The sequence below is a fragment of the Lepisosteus oculatus genome, chromosome 9 (assembly GCF_040954835.1).
Source record: "Lepisosteus oculatus isolate fLepOcu1 chromosome 9, fLepOcu1.hap2, whole genome shotgun sequence".
Classification (NCBI taxonomy): domain Eukaryota; kingdom Metazoa; phylum Chordata; class Actinopteri; order Semionotiformes; family Lepisosteidae; genus Lepisosteus; species Lepisosteus oculatus.
Genome location: NC_090704.1, coordinates 5427277 through 5452224, shown reverse-complemented (window position 1 = coordinate 5452224; position 24948 = coordinate 5427277). Strand labels below are relative to the sequence as shown.

Genomic DNA, 24948 nt, shown 5'->3' with positions numbered 1-24948 from the left:
ATAGTTAACAAGTAATTGAGTCAAGTCACTGAGCTCATGTAAATTAACTGCTGTATTTACAAAACATGGTATAACAAATAGCTAAAACAATGCTTGTATTGTTTACAGTAAAAAAACTGAAGAAGAACTGGCATTTGGGTTTTTATCAGCAAAAACAATACGCAGAGATTTCGATGATTAGTTCATTACAAAAATTAAGAGTATTCTCAAGTGAACTTCGGTAGGATGGTTGGTTTGCAGTGTTTTAAGATGAAGTGACCACAAACAAGCACAGTATTGTCAAAAACTGTACAAGGTCAGTAAAAAAACTACTACATTGAAAAAAAAAGTAAATAATCTATTTAATCTTGAGTATTCTTTTTTACCTTTATTACATTTCTGCATCTCTGAAACTCAAATTCGGAGATAATCATGTTTTTGAACAATCATGCTACAGTTTATATGTTTTACTTTTAGCGGCGCTGAATGTATCACTCTTAGTGTAGTCGAATATAACTTTAATTCTTTATTATTATATTACCTTTTCGTATTTTTATTTTTTTACCAGCATTACGCTGCAAGTTTTTTTTTTTACTTTAATTAACTTGGAGTAAGAGCTTTCGAAATGATACTCCACCTTAAATCTGTAAATTCCATAAACTTCAAAAAAGCTAGACAGAACAGCATGTTTTACGTTGAACTTGCAAAAAGAACAATAACACAGGTACCTAAATGAGCAACTACACTACCCGAGCTTTATCAATCTTGAGGATTATAATCTCAGTTTCCTTTTTGCGCTAAACATTAAACCGACAATAAAACAAATTGTTATATAGTTTTATATCAAGAGTATATCAGCACAAAAAAAAATAATAAAAGTATATCAGCACTGTAAAACTCGAATTATCTCGCGATATTTCTACCTGGAGACGGGATTGTATTTCCTGGATACAGGAAACCAGAGTTAAGTGTGACAGAGGGGGACCTGGCTCTACGGTATGAAATCAGTGAGTTTAAAAACGAAGTAAGTTACATTGACTGTCTTGTATCTGTGCCGGGGTTAGCACCTTATTTCGTTTTATTGTTACATGCAGAGGCGTCCGGTGATAACTCTCAAATTTGGTGCATCACAGGGGTGTCATAAACGTGGAAAGCAGCCCATAAACTTTAAGCGTACCAAACCACTATGTGCGATCAGATCAAAATTCAGGTTAACGGAACGGATTAAACAATACAATGAAACAAAAAAAACTCAGGTGCAAATAGACGGTAGCGGTTATGTTTTAAGGGAAGTTTAAAGTTAAACTTTTTAGTTGAAAAAAAAGTTGAAAGGCCTCGTAGGTTTACGCGTTTGGTGAGCTTGCAAGTACAGGTCTGCTGATGGTATTTATCAGGAATATCGACACCGTGTGAAAGCATCCCGTGCTGAACGGAAGAGTTTGCGATTTTGCATGCCGTCTGCTTCCCCATCTCGCTGTCTGAAACCAGGTGACCCTGTTTTGGTCTGGCGCAGCAGATGCCGGGCGTGACGAATTGCTGTCCTTCGAAGATCTCCGTTTATGGCTGCGCAAGCTGTTGATGGAGATGGCAGCTTCATGGATGCAGCTGAGCCTCCAGAGTCTTTGTGGAAGTTGATCAAGGAGCATGTGCCCGAATCAGAGCTTCCAGAGATCAGGAGTCTCCTAGGAGATTCCCTGGTGGACCTGAATGTAGAGATGCACTCTGAGGTATGGGAGAAGTGTGCAAGAGAGAGGCCAGTTGCTTGTGTCACTGATTCGCTATGAGTATGGTCGCAAATTAAATTTCCCCATTTGCTGAAAAAAAAAAACAGGTACTGTAAATATAATTTCCATCTGTAGTGTTTTGGAATGCTCCAGGGGGGTATACTGAGCATGGGCAGGATGTGTTTCAGAGCTGGAAATCTCATTACATCCTCAAGGAAATGAGATTTTCGCTCTCTACATACAGTCTTTACAGTGTGGAAGTCACAAGAAAACACAGAGCAAGAACAGTACTAAGACTGGGTCAAAGCTGGAATTATGTGTCCTAAATAGAATGGGTTTGTGTTCGCAACATTTAGCATATGAGTGCGTTTGTGCAGATAGTTAAGTATTAAAGAAACAGGAGTCAAAAAAGTAAATCTGCTTTCCTAAAAAGTATGAACAGAAAATAGCTTACACTGCCAGACTGTAAAGGAAATTGGATTCTAGTTTAACCATTTATTCATTTGTAGATTTTTTAATATACAGTATTTCGGTGCTTTCAGAGTCTAAACATTAAACGCACCTTGCGTTTGTTTTTGAGGGGGTTTGTCATGTAGATCTGCTATTTATTTCACAACCTAGTGGTCTAATGTCACTTCAGTGCTAAGATGCAAATAAGTCAGAACTCAATACTATTAAGCAGATGGCAGACAAAAATTAAACAGCATGTTTGTGGAAGTAAATTGCAGATGGTCGAGATATGGTGATTATGACAACAGCACAATTAACCAACAAGGGATATGAATCCCAGATCTTATTTAATTTTTTCTAGTGGGCTGGGGGGAGTTATCATTGTTGGATGCACACAGCATGGTTTCACATCCAGGCGTGATGGAATTTTTGATACGGTTTAGAAATATTTTTATCATATACAGCATATGTTATATCTCATATGCTATAAAGAGTATTTATGGCAAATCAAGTGCCATATTGTGCTGCATAAGCACGATATTTCAACACGTCGCCTAAAAGTTATTTTAAACGTGGTTCTACTTGCAATGCTTTTTCTCTTGTTTTCAAGTTGCAGAAAAGTGGGCAGCCTGGCACCAGGCCATGATCTCAAAAGTACTAAGCCCACAGAAGCTGTTGACTTTGGAAACGCACCCAAGAGAATAGTGGGTTTCACTTGAAAGAGCCAAAGGGTGGAAAAATATTCCTTCACCCAGCTCAGGAAGCTGTGGTTTTTGTCAAATTCAGTAATGTTGTGCCTGCAAATACACAAATACTTTACATCATTTCTTAGAATTAAAGCAATGTAAACTGAGTACAAAACTAATGTAGCTATCTGTTTTCTTTATTTTAATGTGCTTCCTTTCGACATTATGACTCAGTGTCTGAAGCTTGGAACAGAAGATGCATGCTTCCACCTTAGTCTTATCTGAACAGACCGAGTCTTGTACAGTGCTGGAGTTTTGTTTGTTACAGTTTGGAATTGCAGTTGTGGTATTTAGTTGTGGTATTTGTTACTTGGCAATACTCCTGGTTGTCAGTTCCTGATTGGAATCTCCAGCTTCAGATAAACTTTGCTTAAGTGCTTTGACCCTGGTGTCAGAATAGAAGGGATTTGAGCCATGCAACCTTGTGTCTGTAATGGCTGTTGTCTGGCTGTTGTTTTATCATGAACTCCACTGTACCTACAGCAAAGGCAGAATCTGTTGGAGGAGTCACGCAATTCTCACAGTAGCTCACACCACAAGCTCAAAAGCATCCAACCCATCAGTGGCCTGGCTGGAGCTTGGCAAACAAAAAGGAACTCAACCCCTCCTCATCGTGGTAGCGTTTGGCCAATTTTGCACCACTGCCTGGGAAATCTCAGAGAACCTCTGAGAATGAGAATATCTGAGAATGTGATACTGTTAGCTAATATTATAGCCCAGACTCAAATTAATGTTGTCTGTGATATTGACTTTAAAGTGCACTCCGAGTGTGCACCTTGACTGTCTGAGCCCCGAGGAGTCCCCTGAGCTGAGTTTAATAAACGTGCAATATGCACTATCTTACTGTAATGTAGGATAAGCACAGGATAGCGACACAGTGATTGATGATTCAAAATACACACAATCCTATCTATTACTGTAATATGGGCTTTTGGCCTCTGTAAGGTTCTTTCTTGAGAAATGGTATTCTCTTACAGCTGCTTTTAAAACAGCATTCTGATATGAAGACTTCATATGTCCCAGTTACTTTATTATTATCACAAATTCAATATGTATGCAAGACATTTTGGCAGCTAAAGCATTCATTGCATGTAAGAAGATGCTGATTTTGATGCTAATTTGTGTGTAATTTAGAAAAAGGAATATGGAGGCGTTTTCTGTCAGCTCTGAAAACTTAAGAATATGAAGTAAATACTATTACTTTACTACCTCTTCATTGTATTTTGTATGGCTATAGCTTAACATATTTATATTTAAATATTAATCTGGGTGACTGCTGTTTATTTAATTTGTATTCACAGGTACCAAGAATCTTAATCGAGGTATCCTTTAGATTTTAGGCTCTGAAATAAAACAATAAATTACAAGACTAATGTTTTTACCTAGAGATAAAATCAGAATGTAAGGAAAGCTATTTCACTGTACCGTTCAACCAAAAAGTGAAATGAATGAAAGATGAGATAATAGGCCTATTTTTAGCATATTTTTTAAGCAGCAAAAATATATATTAGAAATTGAGTTCTGCTAAGGCTTTACATCACAACAGCCTTGAAAGGGACCATATACATTCAACAAATTAGTTATAAGTCTAATTTTTGCCCAGCATTGTAGACTTGAATTTTAAGAAATACTACTATAATAAATAATTGCATGCATTTAGTAAATCTTAAAATAAAGCTCCAACATCCTCAGATTAGATTTTTTTAAGAGGAAGAAATTAGAGGAGATTAATAACATTTAGTGACTGATTCTGGACATTGTTCAACAGCGCTTGATTTATATGGTTGTATTTCTATAAATAAGTTCCTAGTTCTTCTCACAGTGGCTAAACAAGAAAGAAACAAAACAGAACTGCTGCCAAATAATCACAACATTAAAAATCAACATTAATGTCCACCCTTCAGAAGCTTAAATTCTTATTTGAGCCTTTCTTCTTTTGAGCTTGTAATTGAAAAATCCACTTACTGTAAGTGATTAACTCGTATGTACTGTAATTGACTATTGGAATGATAGCCTCCTGTGCTACCAAACTATTAATTGTTGTAGGATGAGCCAGAAGTATTTACTGGCTGCTTAGTGAGCAACATAGAATTTATTTTGGTTTTAGGGGGGAAAATGAATGCTGTCTGAACAGGAATGAAATGTAACAATAGCATCTGATGGAGAGTTTGTCTAACTGGAGCTACAGTACTACCATTTCATTTACAAGTGCACCCAAGGGAAAGAAAGTTTGCTCTTGTTTTTTTTCATATTGCTTCCGTAGTAGACTTGAAGATGCAAATTGAATCAGTTGCTATGGGAACACACTGTTTGGACACCAAATTTGGAGATTTCCTGTAGCGCCAGTAAGCTAGTTGTTTTTGTTCCAAATGCCCTAATAAGGACAGGGGCCTCTGTCCTTCAAATTAGCTTAACAGGTCATGAGTCATTTAGGGGGTTAGGAAGCTCTCTGTTCACTTGTTAATACGTTTGTTTTGACCTCGCTATCTTCTTTTTCATTTTTATAGCCTTTTTTACATTTCTAAACATGATTTTGAGCTACAAGGCACATTTGTCAAGTTATCACAGTTAGCAGCCATTTCACCCTGCAACTCACAACTGGCAACCCACTAGAGCTAAGCAGATGGGAGTTTGGTCAGTACCTGCTGGAAGAAGTATTAAGTGGGGGGGGCAGTAGGAGGTGGTCACCCCCCAGTCTGTGTGGGTCCTAATGCCCCAGTATAGTGACAATGACACTAAATGAAGGTCCGGACTCTCTGTGGTCATTAAAAAAAACCCTGCGCATTTCTCAAAAAGAGTAGGAATGTTACCCCGGTGTCTTGGCTAAATTTCCCATTGGCTGTTACCAGTCATGGCCTCCTAATAATCCACATCCATGAACTGGCTTCCTCACTCTGTTCTCCTCCCCCCTGAGAGCTGGTGTCGGGTGAGTGTAGTGGCGCACTCTGCCATCAGATCATCCGGGTAGGGCTACACATTGATGGTGGTGGATGGGAGTCCCATTACTGGAAAAGCTCTTTGAGTGGAGTGTCCAGAAAAGTGCTATATAAGTGGAAGGAATTAGTTGTATTGCCTAGTTAAGATGGCGTGTTTAAAAATACACAAATGTAGTGTTGGAGGTGCCTTTTTATGTATAATTTGGATAGAGAGATAACAGTACTAATTGAACTTGTAATATTAATATTTCTAGTACATTTTCCCTTAGGATTGATTTTACAGTGTTTTAAGAAGCAGCAAAGGGTTCTATTCGTTTTCACTGTTATCTCATGTTCTCACCCCTCTAATGAGTGACTTCCTTCTATGGCAAACCTGCAAACTAGGAGCATAGAGTAGTATTACACAGCCTGCTCCATCAGGATCACAACCTGAGTCTGAACAGGAGGGTCGCAGAAAATATTTCAACTCTAACATTAAACACAGGATATGAAGTCACTGCTTTCCTCTTTTTGTTGGATTCCAGGCAGTCCCAAAAACAATCAAATGTTTTGGACTTGATCTTATCATATTTTATAAAAATGCAGTTCTGCTTTCTTAACGGCACACTGATATAAAATTGGCCACAGACCAGGCAGCTCAGTGATAATCTCCCGTTTGAGCTGAAGACTAAATTGTCACCATGGGTTTCTTAACACCAGCACACACTCTTTTTATTAAGCACTGAGTTATATACTGATAAAACAAAAGAACCTGGAGATATATCTTTGAATAATAGTTCATATTTAATTTTCAAACACAAGGATATTAACTGTCTTTTTTTTATCTCTGAGCTATGTTTTCATACATTTTGATTTAAATTTGATTCTTGATACAGTCTGAATTTGAAATTCACCAAATATTCTCATCTTAATCTTATCCAAAGCTAGATATATCAGTATAACATCCAGCTGGATTGATTTTAGATTGACTTTGGATAATGGATAATTTTTTAAATGGCATTTCACTTAGAAAAGAAAAATTGTCTATTGTTTTCACATTAACCACAAATATGTATTACTAAGTCAATAGAGCCATGAAATGGATTGAATATAGTAACATTGTAAAAATTGTTTTCGAATTGATCGGTGGTCAATTTTTTTCTCTTATTGAAAAAAAAAACACGCAGCAAAATATTTTATATGTCCTCTCCAGATTAGTTGAATAGATATGTTACTTATATTTGAAACTGTGGCATTTAAGAAACGTCTTTACATGAAAACTCACGAGACAGGATTTGTTTAGACAGTGCTGGAGTGCATTGAAAGCGTTGACCTTGTTTTTTATCTCGATTATAAAAATATAAGCATCACAAAAAAATGTTGTCACTCAAAAAACAGAACTTGGAGCTCACAGAGTAAAAATCTGGCTTTGTCTGTGTGTGTGAAAACAGCACTTGGAAAGTGCCCAGCAGAGACTTCAGTAGGTGAGTGATGGAGTGTTGTGTGAACATACCACAGACTTGAAATACACAAGGAACTAGTTTAATATTCCCTCAGGATAGCTGGGACTTTGATGTATATCTCTGGGCCTCTATCTGAGTTTAAATTAATCTCAGCTGTTCAGGTGCAGACAGCAGTAATAGACTCCAGATCTGTGGTCTCAGAGTTGCCACGGCTTTATATAGACTACTTTTTTAATGAGAGCTTGTGACTCTTAAACAACTTGATTTGTTCGCAAAGTCTACAGTTGTGTGTTTCCTGCTGGTAATAAAAAGTTTAGACTATCTCTCTGCATTCTCATGCGCTAGCTAATGTTCTCAAATTGCTTTTCTGTTGAAAGGAAAATAAACAAAAGCTTTGGACATTCATACTTCAAGTGCAAACTCAGAATTCAGCATCTGAAAATGTTAGGGCAAAACATATATTGTGATCAATGCAGCTGTTTCAGCATCAATAGACAGGAAACATAGGTCTTGATCATGTAGGTTTCATATTTTTATCTTCTTGTAGAAAATCACAAAGGTGAGCATGTCCTAGTTTCACATGGTTATGGATCAATAAAAGAAGAATTTCCATCCTCCATATGGGTTGGTTTGTGTGCCAAAGCAGAACACATCTGACTGATGACACTCTGCAGTCTGTCAGCTCATGCCCTTATCTCTTCGGCTCAAATAGGCAGAGGCGTGGTTGGGGATCTGGCGAGATGCAAGATCTCAGCATGACAGACAGCCCAAGGCTCAGGCACCCAGGTCGGTCCTTGCGGATCCCCCTGCTGTCAGAGAGATGCTCAAGCAGGAGATACGTCTGCTTCTGCTTAACATCCAAGAGAAAGCGTCTGAACAGGGGAGGTAAGGCAGCAGACCTGGACCAGAATCTCTTTTTCCTTTTTACTCCTAAGTTCAATTTTTCATGGAATGAAAGCACAATCTATGACCAATTTTCCTTTTCAAAAGCCTCTTCTCTCTTGATTGTCCAGTGCATTGCTTGACATTATATCCCCCCTAAATTCAACTGTTGGCTGCATGACAACTGAAGAAATCCTTGTTTAATGTAGTTTTGGCTTATTTTTTCTTTCAGTCTTTCTCCAAAGTCTTAAACTATATCTAAATATTTAACAATCAGAGAAAACTAGGGAGGCTGGTTCGCTAGTGTGTTTCTCAGGATTAAGGTATCTCTGTATTTTTGCCTTTCAACAGTTGTTGAACCACAAGTACAAAAACCAGCCTTGTAATCAGACTGGAATCCTAAGTACTGTAGCAAGCTTTAGATCAATTGATAGCCTAATGACTATACTGGCTTTCTGTACTGGGCATGAGAGAGAAAATAGCATGACTTAGTTCAGCTACAGTTCATGTTGACATTTTAATACTCCAGAGAGACAATTTGTTTTAACTGCAAGTGAATAGCATGGCAGTGAACTGTGGAATGTTCCTCAGACTTCAGTTTCCCCATTTTTCAAACTTAGTGTGCCGGTTTTCTTCTTAGGGTGAGAACTTCTGTTGGATCCTTTCTTCTTGATTTTCAGTTAGAACTCTGACTCTTCCTAACCTAAGTCTTGTTGTAAAACATGTTTAAATATTGTGAAACTTCAAAATAATGTACACATGTACTAGATGTACTCAATTTATAAATTAAAGAGAGTGCTTACAAGTACATTTCACTTAGCCTCTGGACAGCAAAGTGGTGGTGTATTTAGCAGTACTGGCTCACAGTTCAAGGGTCCTCAGTTTGATTCTGTGCTGGAGTACCTGTCTGTGTGAAGCTTGCATGCTTTCTTCTGATTCTCTGGTTTCCTCCTCCTCCTAAAGACATGCAAGCTAGTTTTGCATGGCTACTCTAAATTCTCTTTGATCCCTGGTTCCCATTAGCCAACCACAAAGGTTTTAAAATACTGTATCTCATTCACATGTGGCACACATGAAAAACAGATGTTTATTAACTAAATGCATTTGGAAAGCCGAGTTATAGCTGTATTTTGCTTTAGGTGTACCGGTTATTTTATTATTCTCAGGAATGCTTCAACCCCCGTAAGTAGAAGTACAATACAGTACTTCAAAACAAAGACAGGTGGTTTAGCATTACAATGTTATCAAGTATTTTCACAATGGTGAAAACTCTTAATTTTTGTAAGCAATCAATTCATTTTAAGATTAATATGATGTTTATTGATTGATAAGTACAATTTAATTTAATATAATCATTTTTCATATTGTTAGAGCTTTGAACAAAACAAATGTTAAAAGGAGATATACTGTATTTTGGGGTTCACAGCACTTAACGTGTAGCTATGTTTTAATCCTATTTTGCAGCAAATACAGCTTTTTCTGAAGGTATTGTACATGTCACTGTAATCAGATGATGATGCATACAATAGACAGTGTTATTTGTGTGATGTTTTTAATAACACAGAGACTTTACAGACAGACTGAAGATCATTCTGCAACATGTGTTTAGCTTTAAAATTTGAAAGCATTTAATATGTATGGTCACTGCTCCTTAAAAAAGTGGAAATAATAGTTGTCACATGCAATTGCACGATCCTACCTTTAGTCCTTCCTTGCATCAGACTTCTGCCTGCAGACTATAATTTCTAAAAGGTAGGATGTTCTAAAACATACCGGCAGTGTTTTGATGAACCGAACTACAGTTTGGAAGGGAGATGCCTTGTTTTTGCGTGGTGTTACTCAGTGTGAATTTTCCATTTCTACACAAACTGCTATCCGTTTTATTGTCTAGGAGGAAGTTGTTCGGTTTTCTTTGAGACCAGAAGCTGCAAAATATATTCCCTATCATCTAGCTCCTTGTATGAAAGACTTTATGGGTCTTACAAAATCTTTTCATTATTTTTTTTGCTGTTTAGAAGTACAAAACATTTATTTTTGATGCAGTAATGTGAACTCTATAATGAAGCTGAGATAAGCATAATTTGGACAAAACTATGTTTTCAATTAACAGAGGCATGGAGCCTCAACATTAGGTGTCTTTATGAGATCCCTGAGGATGTGCCCATAAATATAAAGAACAATTAAGGGTCCCCTATGTGACCCATCACAAAAATGCACTCAGCTGCCTGTTTTCATACTGCAGAGTGGAGTCATTCACAGGTACTATAGAAACCTAATCTGCGCTGAGTGTGGTCATTTCTCAGCAACTGGCTGGACCACCAAAAGCATGCATCTTCTTGACCAATTATTGTCTTTTTAATGCTCATTCTGAGTCATTTGTAGAAAAAAAGGATTTTCTTTCTGTTTGTTCTGTTTTGTTTGAACTGTTTAAATGATAGCACCACAAATCCTGAACACTAACTAGTGGTCTGAGAGTGTGGCATGTTGGATTTGCCCGTTGATTAAGGATAAAAGGTGTCTCAAAACCTTTAATGCCTACAGTGTCAGGGGATCTATTTTTACAACTATCACCGTAAACTATTCTATTATCATTTGTTTGTTTCAATTAATTTTGAAAAACAGTAAGGTACTACAAATTCTCGAACCAGAAATACTGTCAGTACAGTGAAAAATACAAAAACAAGGACAGGCTTCCTATTTTCCTACATTCCTGAAAATAAAATCCTCCATGCTGCCATTTTGTACCTGCATCATAAACCCTTTCTTCTACTGTCACATCGTTTTCACTGTATTCATCATAAGTGCTAAGTGTTTCAGGGTCAGCTTTAATAAGTTTGCATGCGCATGAGTTTGAGAGCTGATCACAGATTTCAGGTATTCTTGTACAAAACCTCACAATTTCTCTTTAATCTTATCCCACATGATTTGGTTTCGTTGTGTTGATCCCTTCAAAGATACACAATGTTTTAAATTTTACAGGTTGAAGAAAGTGGTGCCTATTTATTAAGGAATTACTTATTTTGTGTGTATGTGTATGACTTAGACTTAGTGGCATCACCATTTCTAAGCAGACTTATACAGATAAATAAAAGAGGAAAATAAAGTCAAATTTGTCAGTTATCAAATTGTCAGAAGCACATTCTGCTGGAATCAGTTTGAAAGAGGACTGTTTTCGATTTCTCAAACCTGGTCTTGGGAACAAGGTGTCGAATACAGCTTGTGTACCATACATCTTGTGTGGTCCTTTCTCCTGTTGTGTTGCCGATTTGATCTGTTAAGCCGAAACAAGGTGGCCTGGCATCTTTCTCAATACAGTACGTTAATGTGCTAAAGCCGATTCTCTGGAAATGCAGTGTTCTCGTTAGACAGCTTTGTAAACATATGCTTGAGAACTAAATAGTGAATTATATAGTGTGCAGAAAATAAGAAAAAAAAATTGTCGAAGTGCTTTTTGTACTTTTTCTTTTGGATGTAGTTGAACTGAGTGCCTTGTTGAAAAGATCGGGGCTCCCTGGTTTGCTGTGTGCACTTGTGAGCTGCTCAGTGTTCTGCTGGGAGGCAAGTCACAATGAGCTCATTGTTAAGTGATTGTTCCATTTATCCTCCCTTGCCTCTGTAATGTGATTCAGGCAGGGCAGGTCAATCAGCCCAAAGCCACGAAGTGCAGCATCCCTGCGGCTTATTGTACCTTGACCTGACATATTGTCATCCTCTTGTAAAAACAACTGTCTGGACAACAGTGTTTTCACATGTTAGTACGGACCAAGTATTATGGAAGAAAGATACGTTAACGCTACATGGCAGATATAAACGATATATTATGTTAATATGTAAATAAAATAAAATGGCTCTGGGACTTTGCGTTTGATAAATATAACGGGTAAAAAATGACTCAAGCGCACTTAATAAAATTTACATAAATAAGCACGACAAATGTGAAAAGGGACAAATGTTTGCACACCCATTTTACTGCAGAGTGTACTTCTTCCGTGCACAAATTGCACCTAGCCTTCAAAGTAAAATCTAATTCAAAATATATATTTTTTTAAGGCAACAACCACTTTTTGTGTTAAAATGTGCCATTCATACGTGCAGTTCCAAGAGCTTGTAATACTCTTAAAAGTAAATGGCCATTATGATATTGATTATGTAATCTTTGTGGATTTATGTTTATTACATGATGTCTTGTAATTGTTTTTGGACATTTTTGACTATGCAAAACCTTCCGAGCACACGCAAGTTTCCGTTTTGTATTGTGATATTAGTTCACAGGATTCTCATTAGTGGTGTTTCTGCGGCTGCTGCCTCTGTAAACTACTGTACTGTGACCGTGATGCACCTGCTGTATTCTAGAGCTGAGTTCGGACTTGAGGAGTGGTGGAAGAGGTTAAGCACAGGCACGGAGGAGGTCACTCTGTCCTTGGCAGCTGCCCTAGCTGGTTGCTGGCTATTAAAACTCCGTCAATGAATGGGAGTTGTTTGGAGGCAGTGGTGTGAGACTTTTCAAATGAATGACTCCTCTTAATCCTCCTCCCCCCCTTTTCAACTCGATACAGATCTGTCCTCATCTCTCCACTCTTTCCCTCGGGCTATTAAACCTGGCAAAGAATGAATTAAAGTGTTACAGTAGCATTGAAAGGCTCTGGGCTGCTGGCTTCTCCTTTAATCTGTCCCACACCTGATTTTTTGATGAACAGGTAGATTCTGGATACTGCTGAGAGGTAACCAGGGTAAATTAAGGAAAATGTTTTGAATTCCTGACATTTCTAGGTAAAGGAATCAGTCACTTCAAATCAAGTATATAAAATCAAAGGTTCAAAGTTTAATGGTATTCTGCTTTTTGTCTTTTACTCTACACAAGCTATTTCTATAGTGGAATTTGGTTAAAAATGAAGCATGCATCAGAATCTGTAAGGCAGACTGTTATGGTGGACAAAGAAATCTTATGTGCTGCAGTCAATGCACTTCAAAGTTGAGAACTGGTTTCTACTCATGTACAGTCAAAGGCTTTATCTACTTTTTAATCTCGCTCTCACAAAACCACAAAACCCCCTTTCTGGGCTGTCCATCAGAAGGTACACTGCCACCAGTGTTGGGGTTGTTGTTCATCATTTAGATTTCTGTCCATCTTGTGTTTAGGGATGGAAACAAAGCCCTGTTGCGCTACAGCCCTGACGTCGTGAGCTACGTACTGGGCACCAGCACTTCAAGCCATGAGCTGCAGGGACCGAGGAGTCATGATGGCAGACAGCAACTACCGAGCAGGCCCCAGAGTGCCAACAGCAGTGAGGAAGTGCGGTCAGTCCCAGTGCCATTGAGCGTGCTTTCAACACCTAAATAATCATTTCAAGATAACATTCGCTGATGAAAATGTAATGCTTACCTACTTATTTGAGTTGCTCCAAAATATTTCAACACTGCAGACTGATTAGGATTTCTTTCAGTTTTCTTCAAGTTTTTTGAAATGCTGAATGAGTGTGTTTAAAATCACACACATTTGATGGAACATTTGAAATAAGTGTGCAGGTGTTACATTTTTTCATGTTTTATTATATACCTTGCACCTCATAACAATGGATGCTCATTGTTCTTGAGTCAGATTTTGAAGTGTGTTTAATTTATCTGTTTTTGAATGGCGAATACCAGGTAGCTTGAAGGATTGTCAGTTGAAGACTTTGTATACAGGCGCATTAGTGTACATCTGCAAAAGCATACGAACAGCACTGCTCAAATATGCATTGTAATGAGGAATTCACCCAGTTCACTAAAAAAATGTTCTGCCTTTTAGCCCATCTCTAACATGCTCATCAGCTTTAAAACACTGAATTTTTAATGCTGCTCCTCCTCTCCTACAGAGCTCAACAGTGAGGAGTAATTCTATGAAAGTACTGGATCTGGATACTGGAATCAGTGCTTTCCCCTATTATTCAGACCCCATTCAATTACCTTCATTCAGCCACAGTGTTCCAGACTTTCTCCAGCTGCAGGGACTATTCTTTCATTGCACTTGGAATAAAAGAGCCTTTTGTCAAGGAGTACTTTTGTCATGGGGCCTCCTCCTTACACTGATGTAGAAATTGAATTTTGTGTAATAGTTTTCTTCAATTAATACTTTTCGTCTCAATGTCTCAACATCTATATATACTGGTATATTTCTAGATATATGCAATCTTCTCCAACCATTTTCACAAACTACTTTACCCCTAGAGGATTGTGGTGAGCCAGAGGCTAACCATGCACAGTGCACAAGGGAGGACTACGCCCTGAGAAGGATACCAGTCCTTTGTAGGGCGCACAAAGACGCAATGTACAGTAATGTAATGTTTCTTTATTAGCCCTATACAATTTCTTGCATTAGGAATTCGTCTTTTCGCATACCCCAGCTTTTTCTCCATGGAGACACAGACACACAGACAGGGAGAAGCTTGGGGTCAGAGCGCAGGATCTGCCATTGTACGGCGCCCCTGGAGCAGTTGGGGTTAAGGGCCTTGCTCAGGGGCCCAACGGAGTAGGATTCCTCTGCCGGGCGTGGGATTTGAACCGGCAACCTTCCAGTCACAGACGCAGATCCTTAGCCACAGAGCCACCGCTCCTCCAAAGACGCAAAGGCGCAAAGGCGCAAAGACGCACAGGCGCACAGGCGCAAGGGTAGTTCGAAAGGCATCAAGTAATCTGGACAGAATATCTTTGGGGTATGAGAGGATATAACCCGAAGATTTACCCAGAAAAAGCGTGTAACACAGAAATAATGTGGTTGGAACCCAAACCTAAGAGATGATCTCTTGTTTCTAAAATAAAGTCAGATTCAGTTTTCTTCCTTCGACTACCGAACAGTACATCTGCTTGCAGTCAAATTTGAAATTTGGTAAGGAATAACAAGTGCAACCAACTCAACTCACATCCTATTATGATAAACCATTGCCATTTCTTAAGACCGACTTTATTTTACATTAAACCTATAAAGTAATTATTCCGACGGATACTCAAATTTTTCCCAATTCAATCATTGTCAAGTTTAGTTTAGAAATTAATAGAATTTTCAATGAATGTGTACATTCACAATATTCTCTTCTGCCCTTAGTAATGCACTTCTGCTCAACACGACATTAACTCTGATTTTATCACATAGGTCCTTTTCCAGACTCTCATCAACCCCCAGCTATTTGGATGACATTGAAGCCATTAAGGACAAGTTAAACATTATCCATATTGATGAGGTTGTGGCACATCTGCAGTAAGTAATAGATATACTGTTACCTGAGGGCTTGACAGGACTGGGTTAATCTTTCCTTAGAGAATGTTGCTTATCTTGGTGATATTCCTGTCTTTTCAAGCAATTACATTTTGTTTGACTCAAGGTTGTTATAGTAAATTATAAACATATCACGGACTGTCATCTCTGCATTCTATTCTGATGTTCACTGAAACGACAGGGATAAAATTCTTCATTGTTCTAGGTTGTTGCTGCTTCGCCTCCTGATTCTGTTCAGGATTTATTTTCTTGGGACTTCTCACGGGCAGAAGAAGCTTCCTTAGATGTTAATGCATATCACAAAATAGACCACATTCCAGTGAACAGGGGTCAACAGCTCAGAGCCATCATGAACAGCAGTTATCTGACAGAGGTCTGAGTTAGTAGCAGTGTCCCACCGACTTTCCTGCCACACACTGGTGCTTCTCTGATGTCTGATAGTCAGTGGTAAAAGATATGTTTTCATGCCCTGAAGACTATGCATAAGGCAAACTGTTTTAACATGTTTCAGAAGCAGAATTGGTTACGCCTGATTTACTAAAACAGATCATGTGTACGACGGAGTATAGTATATAATGGTTTTATAGATCAAATTTATAGATTAAGCAAAGCAGAAGAGAACCATTTTGAAGTATATCAGTTTCTTCCAAAAACTCAGAAGACTGATATTTTTAGCAGTTTACAGATTGTAGGCTGAATATCTAAGGAGAATATACAATAATGATCATTTTGATGGTGTCTCGTATGACAAAAAATGTCTAAAAGAAAGTAGAATTATGGCACAACGGCAGTGTGAAACTACTGGCAAATATATTTCAAATACCTCAATAACTGAAGCTTTCTGAAATGATTTGTATGTTTCAAATACCGATCGTTTCACAACAGCTGGGGTCTTTTGAAATGCGATCCACCGGTGTCGGGCCCTGGGTCTGATTGTGCAGCGTGAGTAAGGGGAATGAATTGAGTGAGACGTGATGTTCAGCCATTCTTTGACCTCAGTCTTCCATTCTGTTTGAACAGTTCTTGTTTTCCATTCTATACAATAAACAGGCAGAAAGTGCACTGTGCATATCCTAGAAGAACAGCAGTAATATGTTGCAGAGAAACATTTTAACAGTTATCTTACTTTTACAGCATTTTACTTTTCAGCCTGTACTGTAAAACACGTATTGCGGAGTGTCTTTAATAAGTAACAGCAGGGTATTACAAAGGGGGCAGGAGGCCAGGCGGAGGCCAAATTGTTCCAGACGTGATAAATACAAGCTTCTGCTCCACAGGCATCCATTCCTCTGCCAAGGTTGCTCTTCCAGTCTGCCTTATGTATAACACTGCTCAGTTTATTGCTTTCATTAACAAGACGCACATCTTCGTACTTACAATAAGCAGAAAGTGTACAAAGAACCACAAACATTAAACAGGCCTGTTTATTTGAGATCTTACTGTTTCATAACTTAGAATAATCATAAAATATATGAATTCCATTTGTATTTTACATATTTTTATGTCTATAGTTTTCTCTGAGCAATGTTGTGGTATGTTCTGAGCTGTGTAATTACATGAAGTCTTTGGTACACTATGCCTTGCTAGACCCAGAAGTTCCTGCTTAGAAAAAATACATTCTAGTTCAGCTTTGTTCTTAACCTGGTATACCATGTGCTATAGCATATAAATAAACGCAGGTAGAACTGAGAAACAGGTGTCTACTGAGCCAACTCTTTTACATATAACAGAAACATCTTTCTAACATTGACTAAAGGCCAATGCAACAGAAAGGGAGATACCTACTGTATGTACAAACTGCTGAGGATCTTCTGCACTGTACCTCCCTTCTGCTGTGTGTCAGCCTGAAGGCCTGCATCTGGAATATGCGATCTTCCCAGACTCAGAGTGGAATGCAAATAGTAAATGAAATGGCCAGATTCCAAGGGGAATAACCTGGAAAAAAGGTGGAAAAAGCTTATTTTTACACAAAGAGAACAAAAGCTCCTATTGTCAGAAAATGGAAAAAAAATATCTTAATCTACAATTCGGTAAAATTCTCCTGTCAAGTAAAATCAACCACTTCAATCAAACTTCCCTAATATGTTTTTAAAGAAACTTTCTTTCAGTTAATAATGTGAATAGTAATGTTTGTAGAAAGCACAGATGCACCAGCTTGCTACTTCATGTATGAGCAAGTCACTAACAGGCAATTCATCCTTGTAAGTCTTTTTTTGTGTTTTATTTTTCAAAACGTTCGAGCAAAAATGTGTAGGTGAAGACAGAATTAATAAATGAATTAGTTGACTCTTACCCTTTGCTGAATGAACTATAAAATGCTAGCAGATGCAGAAAGTCAGGGATGGCCAAAGGCTGTGGGTTGTTTATCCCTACTGAGATAAGTAGCTTAAGGAGCTGAACCACCTGGTTATTGGCTCAATAAGACCAATTTAACAACTTTATCCAGCTCTTCAGGTGCTGCTTCTTTAAAAGGCCAAGAAAACCTGGTGGACAAACTGGCCTTCCAGGACCAAGTGGGCACTTATTTAGTCCCACTCACATTCAATTAAAATACTATAATAATGTTTCTTTATTAGCCCTATACAATTTCTTGCATTAGGAATTCGTCTTTTTCGCATACCCCAGCTTTTCTCCATGGAGACACAGACACACAGACAGGGAGAGAAGCTTGGGGTCAGAGCGCAGGGTCTGCCATTGTACGGCGCCCCTGGAGCAGTTGGGGTTAAGGGCCTTGCTCAGGGGCCCAACGGAGTAGGATTCCTCTGCCGGCCGTGGGATTTGAACCGGAAACCTGCATGTGGAATATGCGACACAGGCGCAGATTCTTAGCCACAGAGCCACCTCTCTAGAAAATGTGCTATGAAGCACAGCATTGAATTTTAATGGAAATTATCCCTAATTTTGTTCTGGCATGTCATGTTCTCTTATTCATCACAGGGGCTAATACATTTAGAAAGATGAGAAAAGAAATCTGCTGTTTGCTCTTATCGATTATTTTCTTTATTAAATTGCAGATCTGTTCTTAAGGAGGAGTGCGAGGCTCTGGAAAGCCATGTTCAGTTTCTACAGGTGAGAGCTTAAGGTTCACTTTACAGAGAAGGAACTAACTGGTGATGACTTGCATGCTGACATGATCAAGCAATTGCCTTAAGGACGTCTGATACACTCATGCCATCTCTTCATTAAACATGTTTGCTCTATCCTTAAAATATTTTTCTGCAAATTGCCATTTAAAGACAATATAAAATTGTCTAGAAAAAACTACTAGAAAAAAGTTCCAATATCCTAAAAGGGCAGTGCCTATAGAATCCAGAGACGAGGTGTTAAATTTTCCAGATGCAGGAAAGGTTAACTTTTCCTGGCATCACAGAATCTGCTGTTTCTGTTTTGGAATTCGCTGTTGCTCCGTGACAAGGCTTTGCTTGAACAAATCACTGAGGCTGTATGGAAAGGAGATATTTGAAAAGACATCTGAGGTGGAATTCCTAGTAGGAAGAATACATGCTTTTATTCCTGGAGGGGTGAACAGAGGTTTTATTGTCTGGCTAGTTTAATAGTTTTCCTTTCCCTAACTGCAAGAGCATTTTGAGATTTTGAATAAAACAGAGGTGCTTTTCATTCATATAATACACCATTTACTCTTCAGTAACCATTTAGCCCAGTACATGATCACAGTGCATTCAGTATGTTATCTATATATTATAACTAGTGCTCACTAAAAGCATGCAATACCTTTAGCAGAGTTTCAAAGTGATGAGTCACTTTAACAGGTATAGTATTATTGGATGAAAATGCACATGCACTGAGTCTTGTCATTTCATTATGCATCTCAGTATGTGTTATACATAACACATATACTGTATAAGAAGGATAAATCTCCCAGCTGTTAAAAACTAGTAAGAGTGGCATATGTAATTTCTCAGTGGTTCTTGCTGGAAGTAGGCATGCAGCTGGCATGAATATAAAAGAGGTACAGGACATATTTACTAACACTTTGCGTGTGGTGGCCATGCAACATCCAGTTCATGATTTCATAATCAATCATCTGCTAAGATGATTTAGTCAGCTGAGGATGTCCAAAATGTAGAATCTTTCATCAGAACCACTAAGGTGATCACTAAAGTCACAAAATTCAACACAACTGCAGTCAGTTAGAGGCACCCATGTTGAATGCAACAGGTCTCATAGTCTGCTGAGCATTCACAGTCCTTTCCATTACTACTGAGCATGGATATACTAGACTAGATTAGAGATGGACAGTAGTACAGGGATGTGAAGCCAAGTACAAGAACATAATTATAATCATATGTCGCCATCACATGATATGACTGGCAGATGTAATAATCGTCAAGGTCATGTCATAGCTGCATTCAGGAGTCAACTAATTTCTTCTCATGCATTTTTGCAGTTTCCTGGCTTTACTTTATGCAGTTGGGTGTGCTTATGTTTATTTTTGGGGTACATAATGGACACTATTTTTCCCCCAAAGCTAGCCTGTTTACAGACATGAAACATCTGTATTTTCTTTAAGCGATAAAGGCAAAATTATACAACAGGGATCATCTATGCCCTGTTCATATGTTTGATTGCACAAAATATTCAGACGTCCTGAAACCTACAGCTGTTCTGACAACGCTGGGGTGTGTCTAAGCGAGATGTTTTGTCTTTATTCTTGGAAAATTTCCGAAAATGGTTCTAGGCAGTTCTTCATAAGTCTGAACAAGTTAAAAATTAAAGAGGTACGCATGCAGTATGTTAAGAATTTCAATTTTATTTTTTTCCAAAGATGAAATAAATGTGAACAACAAAATGGCTGTTGTGCAATACAAATCCCTTTCCATGCTCTGCCCTGTTCTTTTTAAAAAACATTTTATACTTTCTGCCCAATGTAAGGTAATACACTTTATTGATAATCTTTTATATCTTTTATCCAAAGAAATATAACATTTGTCCCCATTTATACAACTGGAGCAATCAAGCCAAAGTACAGTACAATGTAGCAGTGCAGAGCCCTACCTGGGATTTAAACCCACAATCTTTCAGTTGCAAATTGTAAGCTCTCACTACTGCTCCACACAGTGTTACTGCTAGAGTCACTGCGCGTAACATTTTCCAGCAGAGCAGCCAAACAGAAGAACAAGATTTATCTCCTTTCAAACATTCAGGACTTCTTGAAACTTATGCATAGTCTGCAAATCATTGCCCAGTACTCTTTATCACCGGCTATGTTCAAGCATACTTAAAATTAACAACCATTCCACCAATATGTGATCGAAACAAAATCCCTATCCCAAGCCATACGCTCAAAGAGTTGCATTTGTAGATTTCTGATTTCTAGATTGCTAGAGTTCAGAGTTCAGACTGAAAGTGAAATGTTCTCATATCTCAATCTCATTTGGGGATTACTGAGCGGAACTACCGTGTCTGTTCATGTTTTTTGGTTGACAAGGTAATGCTACCTCGGCCTTGTGTCTGCTCTGCACCTGCTTTTGGAGTTGCTGTCACTCCTTCCTGACCTTTCCCAGAGGATGGAAAAACCTCTTCCTTTTGTTTTCTTAGTTTCTGAATGGCACAAAAACATGGATGCTTATTTTTTACTATTATAAGATGTCGTTTTTTAATGTGTCATACAACGTGAAATGTGTTTACGTGTAGCATCTATTGGTAAAGGTCACTTGTCTATCTGCGTCTTCGTCAGATTTTGTAAATGACATTTGTAAATAAGACATTTTCTAGTTCCTTCACCGCCTTCTTTTAAATTTCATATTTCTTGATATTGGTATTTTATTTTAAGATTATATTATGTCTTTATCCTGACATTATATATCCTAAAATTATATTTAATAAAAGTGATGTTTAATCTTCAGCTTTAAGTGTTAGAAAAATACATTTTATTAGTAATTGCAAGATGTACATACTCTTGGGCAGGGGTATTCGGGTGGCTGTTAACTTTACTCCGGTCAGCTCTTCTGCGTCAAAGAGGACGTATTTTTAGCAGCCAGGCGGTTTAGGGTAATGAGAAAATCAGTTCTTGTCCTCTATTGCTGAACATCGATACCAATACAATCAGAGTCCTGTTACAATTAACTGGATATGATAAACAAAAAAGAAAAAAAGGCAGGACTCAGGGGTTTTGTTCACTCTTTCTTATATTAGTATAAACACAAAGCTCTGGCACAGTTTACGAGCATTATGTCAGTATAATGTGGATTACCCAGTGGATATTCAGTACTTTCCAAACTCTACAGACAATAAAACTAGTATTAGTACTAGAAAATTGCTATTTAAATACTGTAAGTGATTACAATAAATTCAAAATGACTTTAAATCAATAACAAATTATGTGTCTTTTCCTGATGCATAATTTCAAATAAGTCCATAAATCTATTAAAATATAAAAAACATTTACAAGGGTGCAGAGGTGACCCATCCAGCCCCGTTGTTGACTCTTCCAGCCTTGTCTTGAAAGAAACAGAGATTCAGCTTCAGCAACATGGCTGTAGAGCTCGTTTCCTGCATCCTGTAAGCGATTCCTATTCTCAGTTTTAGACTACTGCCCCTTAGTTGTCATTTATTTTCTCTGGTTCGTGTTTCACTCCCGGCTCTGAAGAGGCCCACCCGGCTGACTTTTTGTCAGTGCCTTTGAGGATTTTGAATACTTGAATAAGGTCCCCTCTTGGTCTTCATTGTTCCGCACAGTTCAGAACAGAGCTGAGGTACATTTCCTTTCTTTCACTCGTTTGGCAGGAGTGTGTGGAGCAGGATAGATCTGAGGCCACTGTACGAGAGCCTTCTGTTGCAGGTGAGCAACGACTTGCTGCACATTTAAAACGGTTTCCAGAGCATGGCTGTTGCTGTTTTGCGTTGCTTCAGTGAAAATAATTTTGTTTATGGTGTGTACATGTATTTTAGTCCACTGCCTAATTACCAGAAAAAAATATGAAAGACAAAGCTAGTTGTAATAAGAAAAATAATAAGATTAAGATTTAACTATATTTATACTTTACAGTAGATGAAAAACAGCAACAATGTTATGCAGATAGAACTAGTTCTAAGCAGGATGAATAGAATTTAAACATAATACAGAATTGCATAACTTAATTGCAACATTCTCATGGTGCTGGAATGTAAACCAGGAGTGTGTGTCTCTACAACTTGAAGGACGTTCTGTCCTTTGATATTGAGGTTTCACTGCCATCTAGTGACTTTCAAAGAAAAAATGTTGCTAGAACAGCATTTGTGGTGTCGCTTACAGTATATGATTTTCAAAAAACTATTTTCATTCACAATAACTTTATCAGTTCTCACTAATATCATGATTGTTCTTTAAAAAAAAGTTTTTGTATATACTTTCACTAGACGTTATTCATGTTTATATGGCATTATGAAACAGTGCATTAATATTCAGGGAACATTAAGGGAACAGCCAGCTACTGAGTGCCTTACGTCATTACTTGTAGAGTCATCTTGAGAGCCTGGTATGTGTTAGAATAGATGCCATGGATTTCAGTATTACAATAAGCACAGTTCTATACTATATGCTTACATTTATAAATCCCTGCTGTGGAGGAACTATTAACATTTTGGCAGGTTGCAGACCTGGAGTTTTGTAAACCAGATAACTCAGTTTGTTGTGGAAGTATCGTGTTATTTCTAGTTCTTGTGCAAAAAGGGATTAATTCAAAGCCTGGGTTCTCACTGCCAATCTGGCAACATTCATGTGCTAAATGCTTTCCTATTAAAAACCTGCACTTCAGCCAAAATAATGATGTTTTGGAGCAACCCTTACATCTGAATGTGCTATGCAAGAGTTCTGAAAGCCAACATTCTAAAAATCTGAAATTACTGGTGCAGTTATCTTTCAAAAAGATCATATGTTGTTGCAGAAATCATCCAAATGTATTTTGCATAAAGTGGATAATAAAAGACTAACATTTTGTATTTTTTATGTATTTTGATAGAGTAAAACACTGTTTATTTGCCACATAAATTAAAAACTTACCAAACTGCTTTATAGTACAAAGCATACAATAATTATTTGTTGTTTTAATTTAAAGAAATCTCAATCTCTATAATTATTATTTTAGCACAGGACAGATCTTTTGAGGTTATATAGTAATGGTGATACTGGATTTCATTTCTCTTTAATACTTGAAGAGCTGAAAGAAGAAAGAAAAGTAATTGAAAGAGACCTACAACTTGCAGTACCGACACACTGCTCTCTCAAGTCAGACAAAGTACCAATCTGTGGGACTATGCTGAAGAGCTGCAGGTAAGGAAGAGCTCCCTTACCATTTTCAAATTTGTTACAGCATTTTGAAACAGTGTTTACCAGTAAAAGGTTGTCTGTCATATCAATATTAATGGTAAGCTTTAGGAGCAATAGTGGTAAAAGATGATGTACTGTAGATCAAACTATTCAGTTGCAAGTGCATTTGCAGCCTGCTGAAACACTGAATCACCTTAACCTGACAGTGACAATATCCTTACAAATTGATGCCATTTTTTTACTGGTAAATTCAAACCAATAAATTACTTACCTCAATACCCCATAGATCATTATGAGAAACAGTTTGTGTACACTTCAGCTAGAATATTTTAGACTAGCTTACAAATCTGCACTATATGAAGCCTCACCTGAGATGGGGTCTTTTTATTGTGAAGTGAAAGGGCAAGGATTTAAATGTGACCTGGTTATATCATGAATGTGCCTGGATTAAAGCATGTTGTTCTTTTTCAGAGATATAAAGCTTTTAAGGGGATCTTCAGCTAATATATTGAAACCAAGACTTTTGACAGCACTAGCTCCAGTTCAGAATGACCCAGAAGACACAACAAAGACCCTGTGCAATCCACTTTTAAGTGTTAAAAACGTCACTCCGCAAAGGACGTTACATGACACAAAGCTTTCCACTGCAGCTACCGAAAGATCTTGTCATCGTAGTGATGTGCCTCTCAGGAAATGCAACTGGAACCCGGACAATCCATACGCTAACAATAACAGCCGAAGCCCGTTGGAATTACCTGAAGTGTCTGTTCCAAGTCTTGATTCCATCCATTTTGTGGACACAGAGCTGAGTCGTTTAGGATGCCACATTAAACCTGGATTCAGTCAGTGCAATACAGTCACCCGCAACAGCAGGGGCAAAACACATTTTCATCTTGTTCCTATGCAGAGATCGGCTTCAAGCCCTGGCTTAGAAAGTGCAGGCTCAGCCAGGGCCTCAGGACCAGAAAGCCCCACACAGATGTTGTCCTCTAAGTTTAGATTGGTCCCAAATTGTGGTCCCCCCTCTAAGATCGCTGTTCGAACACTCATACCCACACCCCCATCAGTGGAGAAGCCAGCTGGCGGAGTCCAGTCTGCCTCACGAAGAATCAGGCTGCTGCAAGGAGATAACCTTGCCAGCAGCACTTAAGAAAAAAAAACCTTTGTGACCTTCAAGGATGTTTTTCAAGATTTCTTTTAATGTGAAGCGAAGGGAAAGGTGAAGTTATATAAAGTCGAAACGTGATTAAAAAAATTCACTATAAAAA

At 38.0% G+C, this 24948-nt stretch overlaps 2 protein-coding genes across 3 annotated transcripts in view; one reads left to right on the top strand and one right to left on the bottom strand.

Moving 5' to 3' along the window:
- LOC102690481 (von Willebrand factor C domain-containing protein 2-like) overlaps positions 1 to 971 on the bottom strand; it is a 9576-nt gene extending 8605 nt beyond the window's left edge. The window contains exon 1 of the mRNA XM_006634731.3: positions 903 to 971. The gene's annotated coding sequence lies outside the window, so the exon portion shown is untranslated. The remainder of the gene's footprint in view (positions 1 to 902) is intronic.
- On the top strand, positions 918 to 24948 carry ccdc24 (coiled-coil domain containing 24). Of its 2 annotated transcripts, none has more exons than XM_069194043.1 (9): positions 918 to 1003; positions 1468 to 1706; positions 7990 to 8162; positions 13299 to 13457; positions 15289 to 15393; positions 18426 to 18480; positions 22159 to 22213; positions 23569 to 23683; positions 24152 to 24948. In XM_069194043.1, the coding sequence occupies exons 2-9, from the start codon at positions 1539 to 1541 to the stop codon at positions 24828 to 24830; spliced, it is 1509 nt and encodes a 502-aa protein (XP_069050144.1). In that variant the 5' UTR covers positions 918 to 1003; positions 1468 to 1538; the 3' UTR covers positions 24831 to 24948. The 2 variants fall into 2 exon arrangements, with proteins under 2 accessions (XP_069050144.1, XP_069050145.1); XM_069194044.1 differs by having other exon boundaries at positions 923 to 1003; positions 1493 to 1706.